This window comes from Dreissena polymorpha, chromosome 4, assembly GCF_020536995.1.
Source record: "Dreissena polymorpha isolate Duluth1 chromosome 4, UMN_Dpol_1.0, whole genome shotgun sequence".
NCBI classification, from domain to species: Eukaryota; Metazoa; Mollusca; class Bivalvia; order Myida; family Dreissenidae; genus Dreissena; species Dreissena polymorpha.
In genome coordinates, this window is record NC_068358.1 from 71,102,708 (window position 1) to 71,124,852 (window position 22,145).

Sequence of the window (22,145 nt, forward strand, 5' to 3'; positions counted from 1 at the left end):
TTAGGGCTCCTTTTAAATGCATACAAATCAGACCTCATTCCATCTCAAGATTTCACTTTTGTAGGAATGAACTTCTTGACTCACATCAACATGGTCAGAGTGTCTTGTCAACATATATTAGACCTTCTTGTGAAGGTCATTTTGTTTTTTTCCCAATCTCATAACAGCTCAAGAGTTCCTAACTCTCAACGGCATCCTGAGCTCAGTAGCAGACTTTGTGCAATTAGGACATCTGTTCCTTGGTCCTCCTCAGCATTACCTCTCAGCTTGTTGGAAATGGTCTCCGGACAATATGTTATCGCAGATTCCTATTCTTCTGAGTTAATGCCACATCTTCAGTGGTGGCTAGACGAGGAGACTCTTGGTAGTAGTCAATCGCACATTCTCGGCCCTTTCCGTCAAACATCGGATAAGTACCTCGAAGGACATGTCGCACATTCTCGGCCCTTTCCGTCAAACATCGGATAAGTACCTCGAAGGACATGTCGCACATTCTCGGCCCTTTCCGTCAAACATCGGATAAGTACCTCGAAGGACATGTCGCACATTCTCGGCCCTTTCCGTCAAACATCGGATAAGTACCTCGAAGGAGATAGTATGAATACACATTTCGGAAGTGGTATTGCGGTCTACCTACGCGGGCCTACGCGAATCAAAATTACATAGTAAAAACAAACATGGCTGGTTTTGCGAGTTGTTTACATTTTGCAAAGATGATAATGGGGATTTTCTATGCTCTGAAGCCAGAGCAAGTACAAACTCTACAGGAATTATGGACGCCATCGTTGTTATTGTTTTTGTTGTTGTAACATTCTTAGAATGGTATCACGTGGGCGGACTTCATTCAACCCGTATTTCTCCCGAGTCCGATTATGATAATCTGCGAGGGGTACCGAATGGGTAGTAGTGCCCCTTCTTCCTGCACAACCGTCTTTGTATCTTATGACGTACGCGAGCAAGGAAGGGTGGGGTGCTCATCTGGAACCACTCAGTCTGACAGTTTCGGGGTTGTGGTCTCATCTGCATATCAACAACATAGAAATGCGAGCGGTATTTCTAGCTGTATCTCATTTACAGTCACATCTTCGAGACTCTTGTATGATGGTGTCAACAGACAACACATCAGTTGTTACTTACATTCAGACACAGGGGGGAATACATTCGCACTCCCTGTATCTGGAAACCAAGAAATTACTTGTTCTTTGCAAGACGCTCAACATTTTTCTTCTGGTCAAATTTATTCCAGGTCGTCTGGCAGACGGGTTGTCTCGCAAAAACCAATTACTTCCATTGGAGTGGACACTTCATCAGGAAGTGACCAATCAGATTTTTCTCATGTTCTATTATCCTCTAGTCGACCTATTTGCAACCAGACACAATCACAGATTTCCTCTGTATGTGAATCCGGTTTACGATCCAGCAGCGTAGGCAGTAGACGCGCTTTCGTTCAATTGATACAAACTGGAAGCTAACGCTTATCCCCCACCCATTCTGATTCCCCAAATATTGGCGAAAATCAGGGTGAGTTCGTGTTGCATACTCCTGATTGCCCCTTGGTGGCCCAGGATATAGTGATTTAACGATCTTCTCAGTCTCCTGTACAATTATTCCAGGACACTTCCTCACAGATCAGATCTTCTGTTTCAAAGAGGCAGACTTCATACGGATCCAGCAATGTTCCACTTACACGTCTGGCTGTTATCAGGCAATCTCTGCAGAAGAAACGCTTTTCTGTCAGGGCTTCAAACCTCGTTGCTTCTGCAAGGAGAAAGTCCACCAGAGCAGTCTATGATGCTCGATGGAAACTCTTCTCTAATTGGTGTAGTCGAGGGAAAAGTGTTTCCCTCACTCCCTTTGCTAGATGCATAGCGGATTTTCGCATCTATCTTTTTGATGATAAGAATTTTTCTCTTAGCTCCATCAAAGGATATAGATCTATGATTTCGCATACATTTGCTTTAACTAAATCATCACAAGTCTGTGCCGATCCAGGGATTTTGGAACTGAATCGATCTATGGAACTTAAATGTCCTGGTTCTCGTACACCTGGCGCCTAAATGGGCTTTGGCTTGTGTTCTTGATTCTCTAGATCAAGCTTCTTTACAGTTCCTAACTTGGAAGACCGTTTTCCTTCTTACTATAGCTTCAGCCAATAGGAGAAGTGAAATTCATGCTCTTTCTATCGAGGATGGTCATCTTCGTTTTGATTCCTCAGATGGATCTGTAACGTTGTTATGTCAGCCAGGATTCCTTGCTAAAAATCAACTCCCCTCTATGGCTTCTAACCCTTCAAAGTCCCAAGTCTTTTTAATACTTGTGGACATGAAGATGATGATAGACTTCTTTGCCCAGTCAGGGCTTTGAAGTTTTATCTTAAAGAGTAAAGTCTATTCGAGGTTCTCGCATAAAACTTTTCATTCCATTAAAAAGGGGGGGGGTAGGTGTTTGCGGCATTTATTTCTCGTTGGGTAGCCTCGACTATTAAGAAAGCTTATTCATCTCTCATCTGGGGATTTATCCCTGTTTAAGATTAGACCGCATGAATTAAGAGCTCTTTCGGCTTCGTGGGCGTATATTAATAATGTTCCACTTTCTGAAGTGCTTCAAGCTGCTTTCTGGAGGAATCTGACCACCTTTTCCTATTTCTATCTTTGTTCTCTTGAGTGTCAACAAGACGATTTATATATGTTGGGTTCTCTTGTGGTTGCTCAAAAAAAAAGTTTCTTCCATGGCGTAAATGTACTGGCGCTTTCCAGAAACTAAAGTACAATACTGTTCTAACGAAGATTATCTGAGGACATATTTCTACTATCTCTGGCTGAAAAACCTGAATATCGGTTTTTGCTGTGATGGGAAAATATAACGATAACCTCCCGCCACAGCTACAAAATCAGCTAGGGATAGCAGGTATGTATTTATGACATTAAAACAAATTTTCTTAAAATAAAAATCATTTTAATTATTTAATACTTACCTGCTATCGGTAAGTCCCACCTCCCACCCCGCTCATCGTTTAATATTTTCATAATTGCATGAAAAGTAAGATGAGTTACGGTTCTTGATTTCCGGTTAGGTTACATTGTACTATGTTTAACCTGATCTGTTTTCAGTTAGAGAGGTGGCCGAATTTCGGCACTTGAAGATTTCTGGAGAAGCTAACCCACCTAGAAAGGTATAGCTAGGGATAGCATGTAAGTATTTAATAATTAAAATGAATTTTATTTTAAGAAAATTTGTTTTACAAGCATATAAATTAAATCCATTTTAGCTCTGTGTATGTTATTTGCTAAGAAGCCGAATACCATTCAGTAAGACCAATAAAATTATGTGAACGTTTTCATGATCGTTAAGCATTTATATGCAAAATAGGTAATGTAAGATTATTGTTTTTGCACGGGTCAGAGCATCAAAAGAGGTCTCTGTGGAACCATGTTGAAAGCTGCATTGCTGTTAATTTAACTGTTCGCCTTGCTCACCTAGGTGATGTGGCTGGGCTACCCAGGTACTAGCGGTGCCAGCTACATGGACTACATCATCACTGATGGTTTCACCTCACCCGTAGAGTTTGAGGCCCAGTACTCGGAGCACCTGGCCTTCATGCCAGACTCATTCTTCATCGGCGACCACATGCAGATGTTCCCACACTTGATGCAGAAGATTGTGGTGAAACTGCAGGGCGGGGATGAGTTCAGAGAGAACTGCATCGTGCTGAATGCTTGTGACCTTGACCCCATCAGAGAGATTGGCAATGTTGAGGTAGATCACATATCAGTTTGGAATTTTATTGTTAACTCTGATAATGAATGTAATATATAAAGAATGTTAATTTTTATTTATTCTTAAATAAATACTTTTAATTATCAGATTTGATCTACTGGCTTAAAATGAGTTGTAATTCAAAACCAAAAGCTACTATTGTCAGTTCCTTATACTAGAAAATGTTAAGTTTTTCATTTGAACTACACATAATAGTGACCCATTGAAAGTTCTTGCTGAAGATTTATAATTTAATTCAATGTATATCACTTTCACTATACTGTTTACCATTGTGACACAAGAGACTCATGATAGCATGAGAATTCTGATTTTTAGTCCCCTACTGGTTTCACCGGTGGGGACTTATGGTTTTGTCTCCGTCCGTCCGTCACACTTTTCTGGATCCTGCGATAACTTTAAAAGTTCTTAATATTTGTTCATGAAACTTAGAACATGGATAGATGGCAATATGGACATTATGCACGTCATTTCATTTCGTTCCGACGTCAAAAATTATGGTTGCTATGGCAACAAATAGACTAGAAATACTGCTGAAAATAGTGGTTTTCTGGATCCTGCAATAACTTTTAAAGTTCTTAATATTTTTTCATGAAACTTGAAACATGGATAGATGGCAATATGGACATTATGCACGTCATTTCAATTTGTTCCTAAATGTAAAAAAATTGGTTGCTATGGCAACAAATATATATTTTAAAAAATCTGGAATTTCTGACAATGGTGGAGCCGGTAGGGGACTTATATTGCTTGACAATAGTCTTGTTAAAAATGATGAAGTAGGATTATAAAGACTTTTTAAGTAATAGAGTTCATTTGCTTGCTGTAGACAATAACAGTGCAATGTGCCCCTGGCCCCACAACAGACGAGGCTGATGGCAGCCCAGGCAGTGTGACGTATGAGATGATCACTCTACAGGTGGGCCAGGTACTGCAGCAGATGATGGAGACAGGGGTGGCTCACGCCTCCATCAACGATGTCGTCATACAGAGCGGTGTCACCACACAGCAGGTATGGAGGTAGTGATGTTATCTGGGATGGTTTTTATGCCCCCAGATCGCATGATCGGGGATATATTGTTTTGGGCCTGTCTGTCTGTAATTGTATGTGTCTGTCATTCTGTCCCAAAACTTAAACCTTGGTCATAACATTTGCAATATTGAAGATAGCAACTTGATATTAGGCATGCATGTGTATCTCATGGAGCTGCACATTTTGAGTGGTGAAAGGTCAAGGTCATCCTTCAAGGTCAAATGTCAAATTTATCGTGTCTGTCCGTCCGAAAACTTTAACATTGGCCATTACTTTTTATGCCCCCCTTCGAAGAAGAGGGGGTATATTGCTTTGCTCATGTCGGTCGGTCGGTAGGTCGGTCGGTCGGTCCGTCCACCAGGTGGTTGTCGTATGATAACTCAAGAACACATAAGCCTAGGATCATGAAACTTCATAGGTAGATTGATCATGACTCGCAGATGACCCCTATTGATTTTGAGGTCACTAGGTCAAAGGTCAAGGTCACGGTGACCCGAAATAGTAAAATGGTTTTCGGATGATAACTCAAGAACGCATACGCTTAGGATCATGAAACTTCATGGGTAGATTGATCATGACTCGCAGATGACCCCTATTGATTTTGAGGTCACAAGGTCAAAGGTCAAGGTCACGGTGACCCGAAATAGTAAAATGGTTTCCGGATGATAACTCAAGAACACATACGCCTAGGATCATGAAACTTCATGGGTAGATTGATCATGACTGGCAGATGACCCCTATTAATTTTGAGGTCAGTAGGTCAAAGGTCAAGGTCACGGTGACCCGAAATAGTAAAATGGTTTTCGGATGATAACTCAAGAACGCATACGCCTAGGATCATGAAACTTCATGGGTAGATTGATCATGACTCGCAGATGACCCATATCAAATTTGAGGTCACTAGGTTAAAGGTCAAGGTCACAGTGACCCGAAATAGTAAAATGGTTTCCGGATGATAACTCAAGAACGCATACGCCTAGGATCATGAAACTTCATAGGTAGATTAATCATGACTTGCAGATGACCCCTATTGTTTTTGAGGTCACTAGGTCAAAGGTCAAGGTCACGGTGACCTGAAATAGTAAAATGGTTTTCGGATGATAACTCAAGAACGCTTTTGCCTAGGATCATGAAACTTCATAGGTAGATTGATCATGACTCGCAGATGACCCCTATTGATTTTGAGGTCACAAGGTCAAAGGTCAAGGTCACGGTGACCCGAAATAGTAAAATGATTTTCGGATGATAACTCAAGAATGCTTTTGCCTAGGATCATGACACTTCATAGGTACATTGATCGTGACGCGCAGATGACCCCTATTGATTTTCAGGTCACTAGGTCAAAGGTCAAGGTCACAGTGACAAAAATCGTGCTCACACAATGGCTGCCACTACAATGGACAGCCCATATGGGGGGCATGCATGTTTTACAAACAGCCCTTGTTCAATATTGAAGATAGCAACTTGATATTTGGCATGCATGTGTATCTCATGGAGCTGAACATTTTGAGTGGTGAAAGGTTAAGGTCAAGGTCATCCTTCAAGGTCAAATGTCAAATATATGGTGTCTGTCCGTCCGAAAACTTAAACATTGGCCATAACTTTTTTAATATTGAAGATAGCAACTTAATATTTGGCATGCATGTGTATCTCATGTAGCTGCACATTTGAGTGGTGAGAGTTCAAGGTCAAGGTTATCCTTCAAGGTCAAATAATATATTAAAAATTTAAAGCAGCATTCTCATGAAGCTGCTTATTTTGAGTGGTGGAAGTTCAAGGTCAAGGTCATCCTTCAAGGTCAAGATCATCCTTCAAGATCAAAGGTAAAAAAAAAATTCAAAGCGGCCTTCTCATGAAGCTGCACATTTTGAGTGGTGGAAGTTCAAGGTCAAGGTCATTCTTCAAGGTCATGGTCATCCTTCAAGGTCAAAGGTAAAAAAAAAATCCAAGCGGCATTATCATGAAGCTGCACATTTTGAGTGGTGGAAGTTCAAGGTCAAGGTCATCCTTCAAGGTCATGCTTCAAGGTCAAAGGTAAAAAAAAAATATATAAAAATTCAAAGCGGCGTTATCATGAAGCTGCACATTTTGAGTGGTGGAAGTTGAAGGTCAAGGTCATCCTTCAAAGTTAAAAATAATAATAAATTCAAAGCGGCGTTCTCATGAAGCTGCACATTTTGAGTGGTGGAAGTTCAAGGTCATCCTTCAAGGTCACGGTCATCCTTCCAGGTCAAAGTTTAAAAAAAAAAAAAAACTCAAAGCGACGTTCTCATGAAGCTGCACATTTTGAGTGGAGGAAGTTCAAGGTCAAGGTCATTCTTTAAGGTCAAGGTCATCCTTCAAGGTAAAAAAATAAATCAAAGCGGCGTTCTCATGAAGCTGCACATTTTGAGTGGTGGAAAATCAAGGTACAGGTCATTCTTCAAGGTCAAGGTCATCCTTCAAGGTCAAAGGTCAAAAAAATATTTTTCAAAGCGGCGTTCTCATTAAGCTGCACATTTTGAGTGGTGGAAGTTCAAGGTCAAGGTCATCCTTCAAGGTGAAAGGTAAAAAAAAAAAAAAAATTTGTCAAAGCAGCGCAAAAGGGGGCAGTGTGTTTCTGACAAACACATCTTTTTTTTTCAAACATGGTTACAAAAAAAAAATATTTAGTTTTATTATTTTATTTTTGAAATACCGTCCAACCATCCCACCCAAGAATCCCCCCCCCCAAAAAAAAGCATTTTTGGAAGATAATGTAATAAATGACCACACCCCCACACTATACACCCCTCTCCACTCCACCCCTCCCTCTTTTGTGATTGAAATTGAGATAGGTGCCTACACCTTTAAAAAGAAAAATAGATGAGCGTTCTGCACCCGCAAAGAGGTGCTCTTGTAATTTATTTGTGTCTCAATATATTGTTACATATATTATTTTCTCTATAAGCATTAAAACATATTTCTGCCATATGTAAGCAATGTTTAACGCTGCATAAATCTTGCACAAATAATTCAGAGCATGAATACCGTATGCAATCAAAAATATTTCAGGTGTCAGACTCTTTACGTTCTGTCTTGATTTAGTTTGATGAGTACATGATAACATTTTTTTGCGCATGGCAGATAAAGAAATATTATTTTTATCTATAAGACCAACGACAAGTCTGCCTCTGGAGAAGAAATTCCACAAAGCATCATGATCAGTGCCCGATGCCAGTACAACCTGCCAGACGATGCAGTGGTGTACTGCAACTTTAACCAGCTCTACAAGATTGACCCCGACACACTAAGCATGTGGTTTGAAGTTCTAAAAAACGTACCAAACAGTGTGCTCTGGTTGCTTAGATTTCCAGCGGTTGGAGAGCCCAACGTAATACAGAGTGCCAATAATGTGGGACTGGACAGCAGTCGGATTGTCTTCTCACCTGTAGCACCCAAGGTAAGTAGGAAAACTTGGCTGTAGTCATTTATAGCAAGTAACCAAGGTAACCTAGAAATACTTCTGGTCATTAATGGGTAGCAGCCAAGGTAACCTTGTAATACATGACTAAGGTCATAGATACATAACACCCAAGAGAACCTTGTAATTCTTGACTGAAGTCATTGATATTAACACCCAAGGTAACCTTGTAATTCTTGACTGAGGTCATTGATATTAACACCCAAGGTAACCTTATAATACTTGATTGAGGTGATTGATTGGTAGCCTTGAAGTTATCATGGGTATACTGCACCATGGTAATTGATCAGTTACTCTGAAGGTAACTTCATAATTCTGAATCATGGTCGTTAGAGGCTTGCACCAGGAATACTCATGTGCTGCCATTAATTGAAATGTAGTGCTATAAAATGTCTTCTAGCGTGATAGTAAAGTGGGGTTAGATTTCCATGATGCCTTGAGGTAAAATGGGATTTTTTTTATGGTAATTGATCTGTAGTTCTGTCATTTTTCTAATCTTCATGCGTGAGAGTAAACTGAAATTGTCTTAGATTGTGTCATGAGGCATTATTGATGTGAACACTTGTCATTGATATGTAGTGATATAATTTATTGGAATAACCTTTTAATTGCAGCATTAGGCATTCTTTGATTTGTCAATGACCATGGGACTGTTTTCATATCTCTTTCATTTTACACCAGATTATTGACAGATTCAAAGAAATTATAAGCCGTCTAGTCTGTGCACCATGTTCTTCTTTTAAACCTTTTTATGCCCCCAGTCGGGTGGCATATAGCAGTTGAACTGTCCGTCAGTATGTCAGTCTGTCCGTCCGTCCGAAAACTTTAATGGTCATAACTTTTTCAATATTTAACATAGCAACTTGATATTTAGCATGCATGTGCATCTCCTGGAGCTGCACATTTTGAGTGGTGAATGGTGAAGGTCAAGGTCATCCTTCAAGGTCAAATGTCTAATATATAGCGTCTGTCCGTCCGTCCGAAAACTTTAACATTGGCCATAACTTTTTCACTATTGAAAATAGCAACTTGATATTTGGCATGCATGTGTATCTCCGGGAGCTGAACATATTGAGTGGTGAAAGATGAAGGTCAAGGTCATCGTTCAAGGTCAAATGTCAATTATTCCGTCCGTCTATAAACTTTAACATTGGCCATAACTTTTTTTTTTTGAACATTGCAACTTTATATTTGGCATGCATGTGTATCTCGTGGAGCTGATTTGAATGGTGAAAGGTCAAGGTCAGGTCATCCTTCAAGGTCAAAGGTCAAAAATAAAAATAAAAAATTCATTTCTCCATTTAATCTCTAACTTACTTCTCGTTGAGCTGCACATTTTGATTGGTGAATAATAATAATTTCTAAACCTGCCAAATGATATATTGAAATTTTATTTCAAAGCGGCGCAATAGGGGGCATTGTGTTTCCGACAAACACATCTCTTGATATTGCCCTTTTTCAGGAGGAGCATGTACGTCGTGGTCAGCTGGCGGACGTGTGCCTGGACACGCCCCTCTGTAACGGGCACACCACGGGCATGGATGTGCTGTGGGCGGGGACACCCATGGTGTGCCTGCCGAAGGAGACCCTGGCCTCCAGAGTGGCCTCCTCCCAGTTGAAGGCTCTCGGCTGTCCTGAACTGATTGCAGACAGCAGGGACGAGTTTGTGAAGATTGCTGCCAAGCTTGGAAATGATCCCATATAGTAAGTAATTGGTCAACATTTATCTTAAATGTTGTTTAATTATGTCCTTTGTTGAAGATTGCAGGTGTTCATTGGTTTACGTATGGTTTTAATTAAGCACAAAGTCTTGATCGCCAATTACTTTATGAATTTCGGAAGAGAAGAAGTTTTAGATTCTTATTTATTAGATTTTGTGTGTCTTGACCTTGCAAAGAATACCGGAGAAAAAAATCTTACAACTAAAATTTTTATAATTGGCTCTAATGCATTATTAAATCTTATATAGAAAAAAAAATGTCAAAAAGTTTGAAAATCTGCTTTATTTACCAATATTTTTGTGGCCAATAAGATATTTTAGTAGCCAATTTGGGATTGTATTTATAGACAATTTGAGTTGAATATGCCAATCAGAGATTTGTGGAGCCAATTATAGATTTAAGAAGCCAATTAGAGATGTTAGCTTCCAATTAAAGATTTTACTTGTCAATTTGATTTTTTACAAGCCTGTTGGCTTTTGTATTTACTGATTACTCCCACATACATAACTGACCAGTCCCAGTTAAGGGGTTCATTTAGTTCTGAGCTTTTTCTACAGACAACATCCTGAATAATTGTTTCATGGTTGTCCCACAGTTTACGAGCCATGAGAGCCAAGGTGTGGAAGGCCAGAATGTCCAGTCCTCTGTTCTGCTGTCAGACCTATGTTAACAACATGGAGCGCCTGTACTGGAAGATGTGGAAACTGCAGTCATCTGGGCTTACCCCTCGGCATATCACCGAGCTATCATAAAATAGCCAGCCATTGGGCAAACTGGGCTAAATGCATGTGCTTAGAGTGTTGTCCCAGATTGGAATGTGCATTCAGAATAGGCTAAGCAGGGATGACCCTTTCCACTTGTATGGAATTTTTTAAGGAAGGTTCTTTTTAACGAAAATACTGTTTAGGTGATAAGTGCCAGGTTACACACATACATAAATCTCTGTTTTCACCCATTAAGACTGAAACAACCATTGGATAGATCCTTGTTCAGAAGCACTGGGTCCATATTGGCAAAGCTTTCTTGATTTCACTACTGAAGCTTGTGTACATGGTTTATTGGAATAGTCTGAAACAGTTTAACCCTTTACCTATAGATTGGTATTGTTACGTGTTTGTAGTTCCTTACAAAGTTAAATTTAATTAAAGACCTTTCTTATTTGATTAAAGTTGTAAAGGCTTTATTTCCAATCCTTAAATACTGATGAACAGCAAACAACATAAAACCTGAACAGACTGCGAGTTACTTGCAGGCTGTTCTGGTTTTATGCTGTTTGCACATAGCCATTTTCACTTCGCTTCTGAGTGTTAATGCTCATTGCTGGTTAAGAATGTTTATTATATAAACCATAATTCCAGAATTTAATATTGATTTTCATATTGAAAATTCGATACAGATATTTTTGTACCATTTAAATTGAGGAAAGGCTTCGTGACAGACCTGGGTAGACAAGTGCCATGGGGATACAAACCTTGGTTTATTAGGCTTTTATTCATCAACATTTTAGAGTATTTATAGCCTGTTTTAACATCACATCTTGTTTTTGAATACTTTGTGTATTTAAGGTGAAGTCTATCTTCCTTGTATATTCATACATTTATTATTTCCCGCCGGAGGAGTAGGGATATAGAATTGGTATTCATCAGTCTGTCTGTCAGTTCGCCACATACTTTTCTGGGCTATATCTCAGGAACTATACAAGATATCATCATGAAACTTTATAGGGGTATATATATATCAATGAGGAGAAGTGTCCTGCACAAGCACCCTACACTTTCTTAAATATGAGTTGTAGCCCTTGTTTTTTGGTATTAAGTAACTGTTCAGATGCCCTAGAAGATTTCATCATGAAACTGCATGGGTGTATTGATAAAAATGAGAAGTGCCATGCTTAAAAACCATAACCTCACACTTTCTTAAATAAGAGTAATTGCCCTTTGTTGTTTTTCTATGAACTAACATTTCAGGGCTATATCTCAGATACGCTACAATATTTAAAAATGAAACTTTGTGGTTGAATAGATATCAATAAAGATTATTGCAATGCATATAACAACAATTACCCTACACTGAAATATTTTGTAGGATTATACCTTTTATCAAGGGATGTGGATCCATCCATTAACAAAATGTATTAAGTGGCGGATACCAAATCACAGAAATGCTTGTTTTCTCGAGTTATCACAAGTTCTATTGTCTTTTTATTGGTTAGATGTTACTTTATGATTTAGATTATTTACTCTTATCTTTGTTTGTATATCATCATTTATTGTGTCATTTTGTTTTGATATTAATATGGATATGGTAGTCTTGGTACAAAATTGTTTACTTTCTTTTAATTTCACTCTGAATAGTAAATAAAGATTTATACCTTTCTTAACTTATTTGCATCTTTAAACTTACAAGATTGTGTGTTACAATATTAAAGTTAATTGGGTAAAAAAGGATTTCTTATGATACTTTTTTGGTGAAATATGAAAATTGTGTCAACAACTGTTCCTTGTCACTAAATGATTGGCATATTATAATCATTACTTTGTGGATATCTAGTATTTTTATTTGCAGATGGTGCATTTATATTGCATTCATATTCTGTGTTTGCTTACTTTACTTACTTGTTTCGGCAAGAAGACATGTTCATGTACTCGGTTTTGTGTTTATAAAAACCGTTCATTAAATAAATTTTCATAAAGTTTGAATGTCAGTTTGGCTTTATCAAATGTCAGTTTCATTTGTTAAGCTTTTTCACTTTCTTAGAATTTGAAAGTTCAAAGGAAAGGCACAGTTATGTTGGTTTGATCATAGAACATATTGCTTGTCTTGCTTGCTTGTATGCATTGGTTGTACAATGTTTTCTCCGAGGGAAATAAAGCAGTAACACTGTTGTTGCGAGTTTAGTTTTCACTTCTGTAGCAGGATGTCTTTGGTTTTTACATTCCATTGATATTTTTGTCAACAACAAGGTTTTTTATATTCTTTTGTTAAAAGCTTATTAAAAAAATAATGCGGACTTTTTCAGCAAAATAGATATTTCCTCCATCAACTAATTTAAATGTTGCTCCGCCCTTTTGAAGGAATGCAGGTATACATTGCATTTGTCTGTCAGTCTCTTGGTAGGTTTGTCAGCCTGTATATGTTTCTTTTCTGTGCAATATCTGCAGAATGCTTTTACCTTCTACTGTGCCGGTATGATGTTTGCTTTGAAGGAAAGCAAGTCTATCTGGGTCACAGGAGCGTGTTACATTAAATGTGTTTCCATGAGATAGCTTGAGAATGCTTCAACTAAAGATCATCAAACTTGGTAAAGTGGTTAATTTTGAATATGGGAAAATGCAAAATGATGCAAGGTCAAAAAAGGGTTCTTATAACAGGGAAATTTGTTCCAGCACGAGAAGGCATTGATCTGCGATCATGCAAATTGTTATAGAAGTTACATGGGAGGAAAGGAAGATACATTTTGAGATCACATGTCAAGTTCACATGAGATTGCATCAAGATATTGGTTTCTTATGGTAATGAGAGAATGCTAAAAAGCCCATACATATTTAGGTCAATGGATCTAAGGTGAAGGCCACAGTGGGTTGTATCGTGAAATTGGTTTCCACACAATATCTAGAGAATTCTTCGGATCCTATAAATTAGTATGCTGGTTAGTCTTGAAGGATGACATCTGATGATTTTCATATCCACACTCTGGCCTTGTGATTTTGTCTGAGGTTGTAAACCAAGATTTCCCTTCCACACTCTGGCCTTGTGATTTTGTCTAAGGTTATAAACCAAGATTTCCCTTCCACACTCTGCCCTTGTGATTTTGTCTAAGGTTGTAAACCAAGATTTCCCTTCCACACTCTGGCCTTGTGATTATGTCTACAGTTGTTAACCAAGATTTCCCTTCCACACTCTGGCCTTGTGTCAGCCTGGTCAGAAGCTACACTGTCTGCTAATGAATTGTGTCTTGTTCTGAGAAAACTGGGCTTAATTCATGTGCGTAAAGTGTCGTCCCAGATTACCCTGTGCAGTCCGCACAGGCTAATCACTGGAATCAGGGACGACACTTTCCACTTAAATGGTATTTTTAGTGTCAAGGAAGTCCCTCCATACCGAAAATCGTGTGCGGACTGCACAGGGTAATCTGGGACGACACTTTACGCACATGAATTAAGCCCAGTTTTCTCAGAACAAGACACTGTTTATACTTAACGTCTTTACTAGCATCCTTATCTCCCTGTTTTCCAAAACCATCTGCATTAAGCCCAATTTTCTCAGAACAAGACACAACATGTCTCCTCAAAGCTTGACAAGTATAAAATCAATGACATTATTTGACCCAACTTAGTCAAGGATTAACACAAAATGTTATGTACCTTATATCGCAAATTTGAGTTAGTGGTTTAAGATTAGAACATTTTTAAATTGTTTGCAACATAGTGTAAAAAATATGTCACATCTGGGGCGTAGCCAGATTCTACCCCAGAGCAGAGGTTTCATTTGAACAAACTGTTGCCGGCAACAATATGATGTGACAAGCAAAATACCCATCTGGGCCTTGCAGTCAGAAATTTTCTGCACAATGCAGGTCAAATATAAATAGTACATTATACCTTTAACATCAGAAACGTCTTGAAAGCAACAATACATTTATTCTTCAATTTCAATATATATATATATATATAAAACAATCAAGAGACTATAACAAGTGTTTTTAAAACACTAACATAGAATCATCCCATGTCATGTCGCAATATCATTGTAATGGAAATAATATAAAATAATAAATAACACACTGTAACAACAAACAGCTACCATGTGCCTCATCATGTTTCTACCACATTGGAACCAACAATGACACAAAATAACACTAAAAGCTATTACATTCATACAAGATACAAAGAAAAATAAAATGCTCCTTGTAACTTTAAAATAATTCCGTACGTGTAAAATGATAAGCAAAAGTAAAGAGATGTTTTGTAATAATGTGCAAAACGTGTTTGAAACATTCATGTATCCATTTATTTTTTTCTGTTTGCATTATATTTGATACTCAATTAAGAGGAAAAATATTTATTATTAATGACAAATGGAAATTGATTTTTAAATGCAGAGACCGATAATTAACAATTTAATTAATGTTTTCTATTTGGTTCAAGCAGCAAATAAATGAAAACAATGTTCACATGAACATGAATAATTTGCTATTCACACAGATATTGTATGCCATTTTCATTTCATACATACACACCCATATATTTGTAGTACAGTGTATGCCAATAAAAGACTGCTTTTGTTGCCGCAACTAAACATAAGTAAACAGGGTACAAAATGTACCGTGCTTTATACAATGTGAACCCCATCATGCGAAAAATTGTCAAATGCAATATGCAGCAAACTTAACTAGCATGCTCATTACACAACCTTGTCAGGAGCTACCTTGTCAGCTATTAAGTCCTGAAAAGTTATACAATTGTTCTGAAAAAACTGGGAATAATGCATTTGCGTAGTGTCGTCCCAGATTAGCCTGTGCAGTCCGCACAGGCTAATCAGGGACGACACTTTCCGCCTAAACTTGATTTTCGGTAAGGAGGGACTTCCTTGAAACTAAAAATACCATAAAATCGAAAAGTGTTGTCCCTGATTAGCCTGTCAGGACTGCATTATGCCCAGTTTTCTCAGAACGCGACTCATATGGTCTGATAAGCAGACAGGGTAGCCTCTGACCAGACTACCATATGTGCTATGCTGGCAGCTTTTGGCATAATGCACATTTTAGCTTGCACAGGTCATGACATACATTACTTCAATTTTGATTACACCTTATGGAATATCTACAGAAAACACATCTTGCTCGGTAAATTTACAGACTTTTAATAGTGCTCTTAACAACAAAATATTCAATCATGGTAAGGCATGGGTACGATAAGGTAGCTAGGTCAAAACCTACAAACGAGGGCCTGAAAGGCCCAAAGTTGCTCACCTGAGATAACATGATATTATTGGGATGAATCTTCTGACCAAGTTTCACGAAGATCGGAAAATAAATGTGGCCTCTAGAGTGTTAACAAGGTTTTACTATAGCCATATAAGAAAAAAAATGCCCCGCCCCCTGGCAGCCATGTTTTTCAACCAACTGGTATCATTTTTGAACTCTTCCAAGATATATTCCGGATGAATCTTCTGACCAAATTTCATGATGATCAGACAGTAAATGTGGCCTCAAGAGAGTTAACAAGATTTTACTATAGCCATATAAGGAAAAATGCTCCCCCCCTTGGAAGCCATTTTTTTCAAGCAAACATAATTATTTTCGAGCTCATCTAAAATATCATTGAGACTAATCTTCTGACCAAATTTCGTTAGGATTGGACAATAAATGTGGCCTCTAGAGTGTTAACAAGGTTTTACTTTAGCCATATATAGCCATATAAGAAAAAATGCCCCGCCCCTGGTGGCCATGTTTTTAAAGCAACCAAAACTATTTTCTTACTCATCCAAGATATCATTGGGACAAATCTTCTGACCAAGTTTCATGATAATTGGAAAATAAAGGTGACCTCTACAGTGTTAACAAGGTTTTACTATAGCCATATAAGGAAAATAGCCCCACCCCGTGGTGGCCATGTTTTTCAACCAACCAGCATCATTTTTTAACTCTTCCAAGATATTATTGGGATGAATCTTCTAACCAAGTTTCATGAAGATCGGACTATAAATGTGGCCTCTAGAGTGTTAACAAGATTTAACTATAGCCTTATATAGCCATATAAGGAAAAATGCCCCGCCCCTTGGCGGCCTTGTTTTTCAAGCAAACATAACCATTTTCGAACTCATCCAAGATATCATTAGACAAATCTTCTGACCATATTTCATCAAGATTGGACAAAACACTCTAGAGTGTTAACAAGGTTTTACTATAGCCATATAAGGAAAAATGCCCAGCCCCTTGGCGGCCATGTTTTTCAACCAACCGGAATCATTTTCGAACTCGTCCAAGATATTATTGGGATGAATCTTCTGACCAAGTTTCATGAAGATTGGACAATAAATGTGACCTCTAGAGTGTTGACAAAAGTTTACTATAGCCATATATAGCCATTTAAGGAAAAATTCCCCGCCCCTAGGCAGCCATGTTTTTCAAGCAAAGGTTACCATTTTTGAACTCATCCAAGATATCAGTGGGACAAATCTTCTGAGCAAGTTTCATGAAGATTGGAAAATAAATGTGGCCTCTAGAGTGTTAACAAGGTTTTACTATAGCCATATAAGGATAAATGCCCTGCCCCCTGGCGGCCATGTTTTTCAACCAACCAGCATCAGTTTCGAACTCCTCCAAGATATTATTGGGATAAATCTTCTGACCAAGTTTCATGAGGATCAGACAATAAATGTGGCCTCTAGAGTGTTAACAAGATTTTTCTATAGCCATATATAGCCATATAAGGAAAAATGCCCAGCCCCTTGGCAGCCATGTTTTTCAAGCAAACGTAACCATTTTCGAACTCATCCAAGATATCATTGAGACCAATCTTCTGACCAAATTTCATGAAGATTGGACAATAAATGTGGCCTCTTGAGAGTTTACAAGTCAAATGTTGACGCCGCACTACGCACGACGGACGATGGACAAAAGGCGATCACAAAAGCTCACTATGAGCACGTTGTGCTCAGGTGAGCTAAAAATGCTGATACAGTAAATATTGCATTTAAAAGGTAACATAAACAAGATGATGATGAACAAATATATACATAAAACCAACCAATGACCTATGAAAATCCAATGTTGCATGTGATATCATTAAAGGAAGTTTGATAAAACACCAAATGCCTGAACAATCATCTAACAAGGGACATGCACAAATAGTGAATACTAGAACAGTTTTTATGTTGACAATTAAATATCATGATTAAACAAGACTATTGCCAAGCAATATAGTCCCCTACCGGCTCCACCATTGTCAGAAATTCCACCATTGTCAGATTTTTTTTATTTGTTGCCATAGCAACCAGAATTTTTGACGGAACAAAATGAAATGACGTGCATAATGTCCATATTGCCATCTATCCATGTTTCAAGTTTCATGAAAAAATATTAAGAACTTTTAAAGTTATCGCAGGATCCAGAAAACCACCATTTTCAGCAGTATTTCTAGTCTATTTGTTGCCATAGCAACCAGAATTTTTGACGTAGGAACAAAATGAAATGACGTGCATAATTTCCATATTGCCATCTATCCATGTTTCATGAAAAATATTAAGAACTTTTAAAGTTATCGTAGGATCCAGAAAAGTGTGACTGACTGACAGACAGAGAGACAGAGCGCAAACCATAAGTCCCCTCCGGTGAAACCGGTAGGGGACAAAAAAAGCTTTGTAAAAACACATTGCATTTGAATGTGCTAATGGCACTATAATTTTTTTTAGTTCATTTTGAAAGCGCATGTATAAAATAAACAAATATAAACACACACTTTGCATGAAATAAATAACCTGTATGGCATTCAGAGAACATTTAATGTTTATAGCAAGTTTGTAAGACCTAAAAGAATAAACAGCGTGAGAACTAGATATCTGGGAAAATAACTTACTTTTATTACGCATGCATATTTCATGTAAATTGCAAATAATTATTAAAGAGAACAGTCCACAGAACCAGTGATGTGAAAATAATTACTACCTTGGCCAGGGTGAGTTATTTTATACTATACAAGTTAATGTCTGCTTCCTACTTTTCTATGAAGAACGTGTCGAAAAACATGCACACGTTGGGAGATTTATAATCATAATATACCAACAAATATTGGTAAAATTTATCATTTAATAAAAACCTTCATTATAATGCCAACCAGTACATCAGTGCATGATATTTTTTCAATGGACAAGAAAACAGTTTTTCTCTATAATCTATTTATGTTTACTAAGTTGCATTAATGGACAAGTAAACAGTTTTTCTCTATTATCTATTTACTTTTACTGAGTTGCATCAATGGACAAGTAAACAGTTTTTCTCTATAATCTATTTACTTTTACTGAGTTGCATCAATGGACAAGTAAAACCCTTTTGTCTATAATCTATTTACTTTTACTGAGTTGCATCTACAGTAAAAGGCTTATGGAGACAAACTCAAGTTTAAACCAAGGGTAAACCAGTACTTAAACTCTTGGAAAAGAACGTGAAAACGATCCAGTCTGCATTTCCAACCCAGGGACCTGCATATTGCCTGATGGCAAACAAAGCTATATTCGTATCAGCCTTTTTTCAACAGTTTTGATAATCTCCACCCCCAAACTAATCCTGCAGTGATATGTGCTGTGGTGAGTTCCCTGCCACTCTCTGCTTCCACATCTTCCAGAATACTCTTTCTAGGTTTTGAGTGTAGGTCTTGCAGTTGAACAATGGGCTTGTGAGTCTAGCCTTCCAGACCTTAGCTCTCATGGCGCTCAGACTGCAAAGAAATGAGTCGTGTTCTGAGAAAACTGGGCATAATGCATGTGCGTAAAGTGTCGTCCCAGATTATCCTGTGCAATCCGCACAGGCTAATCAGGGACAACACTTTTTGCTTTTATGACATTTTTTCATTTAAATGAAGTCTCTTCTTAGCAAAAATCCAATATAGGCGGAAAGTGTCTTCCCTGATTAGCCTGTGTGGACTGCACAGGCTTATCTGGGACGACACTTTATGCACATGCATTATGCCCAGATTTCTCAGAACGTGCCTAAAATGACAACCAGATATGAGCAGCACTCAGGGAAAATGGGGCTTAATGCATGTCGTACCATAAAAGCCTGTGCAGTCTGCACACTTTCATGGAAATTTTCCTTTAAAGCAGGACTTTTTTTGATGAAAATCCAGGGTTTGATGAGAATATTGTCCCTGATGAGCATGGCCTGACTTAACAGGCTTATCTGAGAAAACACTTACCATACATGCATTCAGCCTAGTTTCTTAGACAGAGGCTCATATGGCCTTATTAGGTAAACAAAAACCATATTTTTTCTCCATTTCCATAACTTTTAAAAGCTTAAAAAAAAAAAAAAAAAACATACTACTTCTTATCGTTGCCCAGCTTCACAGCAATCCTGATGTAGTCTTCCCTGTCCTTGGCAACCAGCTCAGGGCAGCCGAGAGCCAACAGCTGAGAGGAGGCCACCCTAGAGGCCAACGTCTCCTCGGGGTAGGTGACCATGGGAGTCCCCGCCCACAGCACATCCATGCCCGTGGTGTGTCCGTTACACAGTGGCGTGTCCAGGCACACGTCCGCCAGCTGACCACGTCGTACATGCTCCTCCTGAAATCAGGCAAATATCGTTTTGTGCAAGAAATAAGTTGGTTTTAATAGTAAAACGGTATATGCATTTATGCTTATTTATTGTTAACACAAAGCTGTCACATAAAGCAGTTTTTTCAACCTTGACAATGTGCTCTGTAGTCATTGGAGAATATTGTTTAGTAACACTTTGGCAAAAATCACACGCAAAATGAAAGGAGCTTTTAAATGTAATTTTCAACAAATTGCAATAAATGTTATTTTGAACTTATTCCTTACACAAGAGTTTCCTTAAGAGGGCCTTGATGGCCCTAAAGTGCTTACCTGAGTTAGATGTACACCAACAGTTAAAGACTGCCTGGAGACCAAATTATTGACACACATTGACACAGATTCAAACAAGGCTATGGTATTGTTCAGACAAGACTATTGCCAAGCAATGATGTTCCCTACCGGTGTAACTCCCCCATTTTAAGCAATATTTCTAGTCTATTTGTTGCCATACAACCAGAATTCTTGACGTAGAAACAAAATGAAATGACATGCATAATATCCATATTGAGCCATTTGTCCATGTTTCAAGTTTCATGAAAAAATATGACGAACTTTTTAAGTTATCGCAGGATCCACCATTTTCAGCAATATTTCTAGTGTATTTTTTGCCATAGCAACCAGAATTCTTGACATAGGAACAAAATGAAATGACGTGCATAATCTCCATATTGCCATCTGTCCATGTTTCAAGTTTCATGAAAAAATATGAGGAACTTTAAAAGTTATCGCAGGATCCAGAAAAGTGTGACAGACTGACAGACACACAGAGCGCAAACCATAAGTCCCCTAGTTTCACCGATAGGGGACAATAAACATTCTGACCATGCTGCATCAAGACTGTGGCTTCTGGACAGACTAAAAAGGTTTTCTAAGATTTCACTTGGTGACGAAATTTTTAGCCACACATGATCCAGATTCAAAGTTGGCCTTGATATCATAAGGATGAACATTCTGACCAAGTTTCAATAGTGTGACCACGTTAGCTAAGGTAAGCAAATAATGCAATCCAAAAAATTTGCCAATATGCACTGTTGCGCTAAAGAAAATTCTTAAGAAATGTATGACAAAAATTGCATTCAAAATGCAGGATGGGGTTGTACATAGAAGAGTTTGACAGGAATATCAAATGACGCCTTCCATTTTAAGATACCTACACCGTTTTCCATTGATAATGAAGTTCTAGATTTTTTATAATGGAAGTTGAATGCAAAAGATGCGCAAGACAAAACAAAATGCAACGATATACATTTGTATATTTAATTACACATTTCAATGATCATGGTAAAACATAAATATGCATCAAAAAGCTACAGACAGACTTGAACATACATGGTAAGACCACATTTCCACCATGATAATTGTAAAGTTCATATTAAAAATATGCAATCAAAAGGCAAAAGCCGGGCTTTTAACCCATTTATGCCTAGGGTCTATTAAAGAGGCCTTGGCAAACAGCGTAGACCCAGATGAGACGCTGCATGATGCGGCGTCTTATCTGGGTCTACGCTGTTTGCTTAAAGGGTATACCGGTGTACCTTGGGTGCAACAGGTGAGAAGACAATCCGACTGCTATCCAGGCCCGCATGCTTTGCACTCTGTATCACATTGGGCTCCCCGACTGCTGGAAATCTAAGCAACCACAGCACACTGTTTGGTACGTTCAGGAGAACTTCAAACCACATGCTCAACGTGTCTGGGTCAATCTTATAGAGCTGGTTAAAGTTGCAGTACACCACCGCGTCTTCTGGCAGATTGTACTGACATCGGGCACTGATCATGATGTTGTGCTGGATTTCCTCCCCCGTGGCGGACTTGTTATTAGTCTGAAAGGATTCAATATTTTTTCCCATTACTCTTTGTG

General features: G+C 38.3%; 2 protein-coding genes and 1 long non-coding RNA gene across 13 annotated transcripts in view; 2 read left to right on the forward strand and 1 right to left on the reverse strand.

Annotated features, from left to right (window-relative positions):
• The window catches only part of LOC127879562 (UDP-N-acetylglucosamine--peptide N-acetylglucosaminyltransferase 110 kDa subunit-like), a 53,773-nt gene extending 40,918 nt beyond the window's left edge, over positions 1-12,855 (forward strand). For all 3 annotated transcript variants that reach the window (XM_052426495.1, XM_052426496.1, XM_052426497.1), the window contains 5 exons: positions 3,481-3,756; positions 4,604-4,786; positions 7,941-8,228; positions 9,712-9,953; positions 10,566-12,855. In XM_052426495.1, the coding sequence (XP_052282455.1) occupies positions 3,481-3,756; positions 4,604-4,786; positions 7,941-8,228; positions 9,712-9,953; positions 10,566-10,722 (1,146 nt within the window). In that variant the 3' untranslated portion in view covers positions 10,723-12,855. The remainder of the gene's footprint in view (positions 1-3,480; positions 3,757-4,603; positions 4,787-7,940; positions 8,229-9,711; positions 9,954-10,565) is intronic.
• On the forward strand, positions 4,797-7,247 carry LOC127879566 (uncharacterized). The gene is made up of 2 exons (XR_008049152.1): positions 4,797-5,660; positions 5,951-7,247. It is a non-coding gene; the product is annotated as an uncharacterized LOC127879566 (long non-coding RNA).
• A 1,735-nt stretch (positions 12,856-14,590) lies between the features above and the next one.
• Positions 14,591-22,145, reverse strand: part of LOC127879560 (UDP-N-acetylglucosamine--peptide N-acetylglucosaminyltransferase 110 kDa subunit-like) — a 61,406-nt gene continuing 53,851 nt past the window's right edge. For all 9 annotated transcript variants that reach the window (XM_052426486.1, XM_052426487.1, XM_052426490.1 and 6 more), the window contains 3 exons: positions 21,820-22,107; positions 20,010-20,251; positions 14,591-19,407 (listed from right to left, as the gene is read on the reverse strand). In XM_052426486.1, coding sequence (XP_052282446.1) covers positions 19,251-19,407; positions 20,010-20,251; positions 21,820-22,107 — 687 coding nt within the window. In that variant the 3' untranslated portion in view covers positions 14,591-19,250. The remainder of the gene's footprint in view (positions 19,408-20,009; positions 20,252-21,819; positions 22,108-22,145) is intronic.